The 8,276-nt window shown below is 34.5% G+C and overlaps 1 protein-coding gene across 1 annotated transcript; it reads right to left on the reverse strand.

Annotated features, from left to right (window-relative positions):
• Positions 1-4,459: 4,459 nt before the first annotated feature.
• Positions 4,460-6,300, reverse strand: LOC111779040 (UDP-glucuronate 4-epimerase 6). Its single transcript, XM_023659094.2, has one exon. It carries the CDS (start codon positions 6,183-6,185, stop codon positions 4,803-4,805), a length of 1,383 nt encoding a protein of 460 aa, XP_023514862.2. The 5' UTR covers positions 6,186-6,300; the 3' UTR covers positions 4,460-4,802.
• Positions 6,301-8,276: the final 1,976 nt, after the last annotated feature.

The following is an 8,276-nucleotide window of genomic DNA, read 5'->3' on the forward strand; positions in this document are numbered from 1 at the left end:
CAAACGTAAACGTCTATTTATTTCATTTAATTAAGATTTATCTCTGTATTTTTTTCAAAAATGTCATAAACATTATTATGAAATTAAATAAATATATATACATAACGGGTTGGGATGAATTGTTTAAAATAAATTTTCAAATTAAAAAATAAAATTTTAAAATGATAAAAACTTAAATAAATATAATATTTAATGTTATAAATTGAATAAAATACAAATAAAAGCGGAGACTACTAAAATAGATAACTTTCCAGAGAGTAAAATTAATGCTGACGTGGACTTACTATATCAGCCTCTCATATAAAGGATTTAGTTAAACTTACTTAAGTTAGAGTCATAATTATATATATATATTATATATATAAAATTATCTATGTATGTATATGTATGTATGTATATAATGTACTATAGAGGAGGCGTGATGTCAGCTCTCCACCACTTTAGGCCATGCAGCAAAATGAGCGACCATGTGGCAAATACGTACGGCGTAGAGGAATGTAGCAAGACGAGTGTCTTGGGTGTCTTCCTTCGGAAATAGATTTTTCGAGGATAGTGTCAAATAGCACAGGTGTGTTGACATTATGCCACAACCGATGAGTTGGAGGTTGATATTTGCACGCACTATTTGGTACAATATCCACAAATGACTCGATATGGACATGGGAGGGTTCATGCCCTGATATAACTCAGATGGATGGATGTTCGGGATGTCCCGACGGTATAGTTGACTCATGGGATTGATTCTCAATAGGCATGTTCAAGTAAGTTATGATGGTCGATGACATCTCAGGACTTGGAATAACATCACGATATGGGGTCATGTTGTTGGGAACCTAGATGACAAGACGATGATAGGATGAGATGTGATGTTGCAGATAAGAAACCTTGACATAGAGTAAAGGCAAGGTCGAGTCGAGAAACTTGGCCTAGAGACGAGGCAAGTTGGCTAGAGTCGTAGACAATTGAGTGACATGTGTGGCCTAACAAGCTTAGATTCCACACGAGTTGTGTTCGGTTGGCGAAAGAGAACCTTGTTATGAGCGTATCGAGATCATGACGTCTTTCGGTTGAAAATGTACAATCGTAACACTCCATGCCTAAATAAAGTTTATGCTCTACTAAGCTTTAATAAGTTTGCTTAGTCGAGGGTAACTGGGACCCATCACGAGGCACATCACAAATTTTAGGGTTACCAAAATCAATCAATGTAACGTTTTTAGAGTTCAAACGGTTTTTAAGCACTAGATCCTTAAGAGTTTTGCATGTTTTTTAGCTTCGTTTACACGACGTAACGTGTCGTATCTAAAAGTAGTCTCTTAGATTTTGGTCTGATATACCATATCTGGAGTAATCGATAGATTTTTTTGTTTCAATTTAGATTCGACTATTGGCGGATCAATTTTGGCAAGTTAACCTTGGATGCTAACGATTTTTTTTTTAACAAAAAATCAAACTTATAATATATAAATTTTGTCTGCCTTTATATAAAGAAGGTAAGCGTTAAACAATTATTTCACAATCATTAAGTCTAGTCAACGGACTTCCTCATTCCCGGGCTCTGCACTCTCGTATACACTCCGATCTTGCAGGTAATAATAAGACAAACTCTCTTTCCTTGTTTAGTGGCCCCAAAGCGGAATTGACGGGTGGTAGTTGGTCGAAGCTCCAGTAGGTAGCCACTCCCTCCCCAGGAAACTGTACCTGGGATTTCCACATCATACAGCTCCGTCCCGAGCTTCCTTGGTACTCAATCGATACATGAACCCATAGGTGTATTTTTACGTTTTCGTAAATAAATAATATTTATGTTCGGTTTCTATAATTACTTTCAACCATTTTATTATATTAGTTAATTTTAAATAATTAATTTATTTTTATTAAGTAAATTTAAATGTAATTTTCATTTGTGAAATATATCTTAATTTTTAGATTTTTAAAATTTATGTAGTGATCATCTGAATTATTATTCTCAAATAAATAAAATTATACAAATAATTATTACGATAATAAAATTGAATAATTATGATCATCTAAATTATTATTCTCAATTTTCATTGGGCCAAACTTGGGCTTTGAAAGACCGTTTAACCATTCCGCAATGGGCCTCAACCCTGTAATTGGGCCTGTAAATGGGCTGGATGTCGAGAGTAAATTCAAGGCTCGGCCCAAATATTAGCCAGATGTGGGCCGAGCATAAGGACATATAACAAGCAAATAAAAGAAAATAATAATAATAATAATAAAATCTCAAAGTATATTCCAAATGTCAATTATTTAAATAATAAATAGGTAAATAGTAACTTATTACCATGATTATAATAAAGTAATATATAAGTTACTCATTAATTATGTAGATTAACGTTTATCATTCAAAATAAAATATATTTATTTATAATACTTTCCGTAATTAAAAAAAAAAATAGAATTTATTCCATTAATTTTATTTTATTTTATTTTATTTTTTTGATAAAATTTCGAAAAATTGTCCATCATGTTTGATAACTCAAATAGTCATCAAAACGGTCGTGACCAGATCACACATTGGTTGGAAATGAGGACGACATATTCATTATAAGGTTGTGGAAAACTCTTTATGTTAGGCACGTTTTAAAACTATGAGGCTGATGACGATACATAATGGACAAAAACGAACAATATCAGATAGCGGTGTGCTGGCGAGGACGTTGACCCTTGAGGTGGATTGTGAGATCTCACGTCGATTGGAGAGAGAAACAAAATATTTCTTATAAAGATGTAGAATGCTATTTATTAAAAAATAAAAATCGTGTGGCAAATAACGTTATGTAATAAAAAACGGACAATATCAACTAGTAGTAAGGTTGATTAAATACCAATTTTAACCTTAAAGAACAAATTTATAATTTAAAATTTGGAAAGGCAAGAGAGAGAGAAAGTGTCGGTGGGGGCAAAAAGGGAATCCTAGAGAGAGAAAGCCAGTGGTGTGCAAGGACTATTTTGCCCCTGAAACATTTTAATATTTATTTATTATAATATATGTAATTGTAAAAATATATATATATATATATATATATATATATATATATATATATATATGATATTGTCCATAAAAAGCCTAGTATCAATAAATATAGTATTCCTTGATTATAAACTCATGATCATTCTCCAAATCCGTCCTTGATTATAAACTCATGATCATTCTCCAAATTAGCGGATGTGGGACTTTCATCCACTGTATCTCTAATTATAATGAAATATGTATTAATTAGTCAACTTTACGAAGCATCGATGTCCACTTCACAAAAGAAATTTCTCCCGTAAATTTAAATGCCTTAGCTTTGGAGCAAAGCCACCATAATCCAACATAATCATTTTAGCTAATTATTATGCATCATAATTAACCCATAAAACTATATTATAAATTAAAAACGTTAATCTTGGCACCCGAACATAATCTCAGTTTCTCTTAGAATAAATACAACGTTATAAATTGGAGGTATTTGGTTCACAAGACATGGTAACCCGACCGTCAAAGCAGCTCACAGACAACAACCTCGGATCCCTCTACACCAGTCGGAATTATGACGACTATTTTATTTTCTTTTTCTGAAATTATTTTATAAATTTAAAATTTCCATTAAATAATTATTTATTGTAAATTATACATATAAATATGAACTCTTTTCGTCAGGCATTTAATGTAACGAATAATTTTGGTAATTCATTCACAAGGGCTGCCTAAACTTCACGTGACACATTGGTTCTTGAAGCCAACCTTAAATCAACATAGTACTTTTAAACTCTTCCTTAAAAAACACAATATTGTACTTTTAAATTAAACTATATATTAAAATATATCTCGACCAGCAAAAATGTACGACGATAAACTATTACTCAGACCATAATTTTGTCGTAAAATAAATTCTTTGATGTTTGTTCGAGTCGGGTAGTACAACTATGCCCTTGAGTTCTAAGGAGGTAATTAACCGTAGCTTGGTGGATGAATCGCTATTCTCTAGCTAGTTAGACCGACGCTGGTTGTGTATCAGCGCAAAATTGACTCATAACTTACCGTCTGTATGGCAATAAAATATAAATATGTCAACGTGAAATGTGGATCCTTTTTGTCAATATAAAATTTTTATTATCTTTTGAGGTTGAAGACTCGATCTCGAAAATTCCTAAAATTTGGTTAAAATAAAATTCATATATTTTAACGTATTTTAAAATTCATATATTTATTTAATCCTTGAATTTAAAAATATTTAATAATTATTATTATTTTTTAGGTTAAAACTATATTTGCTTCTAAACATATTCAATTTTAATTAAAAGACCTAAAATAAAAATTTATAGAATTTAATTTAAATTAATTATTTATATGTTACAAGAAAGTATTAGATATTTTTAAAATTTATTAACTTATTTGGTAAATTAGTAATTAAAAATAAATAAAGGAGAAAAAAAAAAGAATAATATGGATGGAAAATGGAAATTTTGATGTCATCATTTCTGATCTGTGATTACAAGAAATCGAACGGCTGAGATCCACACCCATTCCAGTGGACCCCACAACTTCTCTCTCTCTCTTCCCCTTTTTTTTCGTATTAAATTACAAAATATTATTTTCCAATATAACTTAATATCTATTTTTTTTTTTTCTACAACATGAACAACAGCTGTGGATCCCTTCGATCCTCTACAGCCGAAACCACGATAATGATAATATTAATAATAATAAAAGTAAGAAAAAAAAAAAAGAGAAAACGACAAGTCGACGAAGGCCATGTGACGATGACGACGACAGTTCAAAAAAAAAAAAATCAAGCGGATTCCTCGGGCAACTGATTACTATTTTTTTCCATTTCCTTTTTTACCCTCGACTGGATTCCATAATACCCAACGTACCATTTCACGAACTTTCGGAGCCCCGTGGGTAGATCCGTGGATGGCTTATACCCGAAATCCTTCAACGCCAAACTAACATTCGCGTGAGTGAACGGAACGTCGCCGTTTCGTGGCATGGTAATTATATGCTTTTTAGCTTTGGTATTCAACAGATTCTCAAGCACCGACACTAATTTCCCAACCGGCACCGGCGACGTATTCCCCAAATTATAGATCCTCAACTGCGCCGGAGCTTTCTTCTTTCCGCCGCTGCCGGTAGACTTCTCCGCCGTGTCAAGCGCTCCCAAACAGCCTTTTACAATATCATCGATGTACGTGAAATCACGCGCCACCTCTTTCGCGTCATGAGTTTTGTAGATATCGATTTGTTTCCCTTGGAGGATGTCTTTCGTGAAAAAGAAGTAGGCCATGTCAGGGCGTCCCCACGGGCCGTAAACGGTGAAGAATCGGAGTCCGGTGAGTGACAGTCCGTAAATATGATTATACGTATGAGCGATTTCCTCTCCGGCTTTTTTCGTCGCCGCGTAGAGACTCGCCGGTTGGTCAGTCCGGTGAAGCTCCGAGAACGGATTTTCAGTGTTTAAGCCGTAGACGGAGCTAGACGAAGCCCAAACAATCGCCGGTTGTGGATTGGCGGCTTTAGCGACTTCTAGAAGGTTCACAAAACCGGCAATGTTGGAACTGATATAGGATTGAGGGTTTTGCATAGCGTAACGGACACCGGCTTGAGCCGCCAGGTGGAGGATATGCGTAAACGGGACCACATCGAACAGTTTAGACAGCAATGCGGCGTCGTTTAAGTCGCCTTCTACAATGAAAATCTGGTGTTTCAGAAGAAGAGATTGACGCGCTCGTTTCAACGACGGATCGTAATAATTATTAAAATTATCCAATCCCAAAACGCCGTCGCCTCGCTTCTTTAACGCCATCGAGCAATGCGAACCCACAAAACCGGCCGCGCCGGTAACAAGTACGGACATCCCATTAGGACGTCGAGGAGTGGAGGAATGCCGGACTTGTTTCTCCCAAGCCGCACCTCCTTGACCACTCCCGCCGTAAAACGCCGAGGAGATGAAATTCCGGTGAGTATGAAGGTGATTTCCACCGCCGCCGCTGTCGGCAGACAGCGGCGGGTAATTGATAGTGAAAATGAAGACGAGAATTAAAGCGACGAGAAGAGTAGCACGGAATAGAAGCTTAGATGAAGCGTTGATGAGTTTTGTGCTGTTGAGTTTCCGGAGATAGCTGTTGTAGCGCTCGAGCTTGATGGTTTTACTGGTGTCCGGCGGAGACGCCATTGATGAGGAAATTGAAGGTCTGTAAAAAAAACAAAAATGGCGGAGGAGAAAGGTAGAGCTCTGAAATGAAGAAGTAGAGCTCTGAAGAAATGAAAGGGGCGTGGAAAGATTAATATAGCCATGAGAGAGAGAGAGAGAGAGGAGGTTGAAGATGGTTAATGACAACTTTCCCTTCTCCATCACTTTCAATCTTCTTTCTGATTCTTACAGATGGAAAGTGGCATGTAACAGACCATTCCATAAATGCCCCTAGACTTCATCTTAATTACATTTTTAATTTTAATTTTATATAATTTCTAAACCATATATAAAAACTATTTTAATTATTATTAGTCAAACCTAGCAACTACCATATCCCGCGTTAATTGAAGAGTAGAACGAAACATTCTTTATATGGAGTGGAACCTTCTTTCTAATTAACGCGTTATAAAATCGTGTCAAAGTAAGTAATATCCACTAACAGTGGGGTTGTGTCAGTGAGAATGTTGGGCTCTTAATGGGGTGAATTGTGAGATCCCACATTGGATGGAGAGGGAATGAATCTGATATATAACGCATACTGGACAATATCTACTAACAGTGAGCTTGGATTGTTACAAGAACCAAGACCGAGATTGAGATAGACAAATTAGTATGAAATACGAAGAGTTTTGTTGCTTGATTTGTAACAAGTAGTCCTCAAGTACCGAACAGAAAAGTGAAATGGGTCTTTACAAAAAGAATCTAAATGTCGAACACGTGTAGTTTGACGGGAAGATAGTTACAAGCTGCTATAACTGATACCGAGTTTATCTCATAGCAATCTATGTTATTGTACTATATCAAGTTAAGCGGATACGAAAATCGTTAAAAATAACTGTGAAGGTTATTTTTAAAATATTTATTTTTTTATAATTTAAATTATATATATATAAAAGAATAAAAAAAGGGTAAGAAAGTGATATTATTATTTTTTGGGTAAGAATTGCAAGCTTCTTATATAGAATAGATAGAAAAATGGGAAGCACTGTCCAAATGCATGTGATCGGCACGTGTACAGATATGTACTCTCTCTCTTCCGTTTATGTCCCAACTAATACAATCTCTTATTTATTTTTTTTTCCTTTTAAATAAATAAATAAACTATATATTAAATGGAAATACGAATATAAAAGGTGTGTAAAACGCGTTTAAGTTTTAATGTTGAATTTCATCCTCCAAACACGACCCCTTTTATATTTGTCTGTTGTAGACATGATTTTGTCGAAATATAATAATAACATAATATAACATGAAAATAAATAAAATAGTTTGGCATGACGTGAACATGCAACTTACTTGAACATGCATGACTGTGCAATCATGCACTTTCTTGTCTTATCAGCTGCATTCCTTATCAGACATATGTCATTATCCAAACATAAACGACAAGAACTGCGAAATCCCACGTCGGTTGGAAAAAAGAACAAAGTATTCTGTATAAGGGTGTGAAATTTTCTTCCTAACAAACGCGTTTTAAAGCTTTGAGAGAAAGTCTAGAAGGAAAAGTCAAAAGAGAACAATATCTGATAGCGGTAGACATGAACGGTTGTTTGAAAGTTTGTAATTTTGAAAAGAATTGGGGTAGAAAAGTAATAAAAGTTTGAAAAGGGTCATAAAGAAAATAATAGAAAAAGTTGGGGCCAAAAAATGAATAGTATTTGTAGTTTAGTTAATTCATATTTTTCCTCTTTTGTCAATGTATGTTTGAAGTGGAGGATAAAATTGTCTTTAAATGGCGTCGGTGGTCAAAATTGATGAGCTGGAAGTCAGACATATCCCTCATCCAATCCAATTTTGACAGCTAAGCCAAAAAATAAAAATTAAAATAAATCCAATAAAAAAGAAAATATGGGTGGGCCAGGGTTTGGGCTCTCTTTCTTCACACAAATCCAAATTAGGGTTCTTAAATTGATATCTTTGTCTCACCAAATTTTTGGTCTTCAATTTTATGTTAATTTGTTCAATAATTTCCCAATTGGATTGACTTGATTTGGTAGTTCGATTATTTTGAAGGGGGACGATACCGTACGAGATCCACGGTCCATTTAAAGTTCGTGTAGCTTGAAATCT

This window comes from Cucurbita pepo, chromosome 17 (assembly GCF_057944985.1).
Source record: "Cucurbita pepo subsp. pepo isolate OVF chromosome 17, ASM5794498v1, whole genome shotgun sequence".
NCBI lineage: Eukaryota > Viridiplantae > Streptophyta > Magnoliopsida > Cucurbitales > Cucurbitaceae > Cucurbita > Cucurbita pepo.

Excerpts from the sequence above, each read along its gene's own strand:
- LOC111779040 (XM_023659094.2), bottom strand. The coding sequence starts at position 6,185 with ATGGCGTCTCCGCCGGACACCAGTAAAACCATCAAGCTCGAGCGCTAC.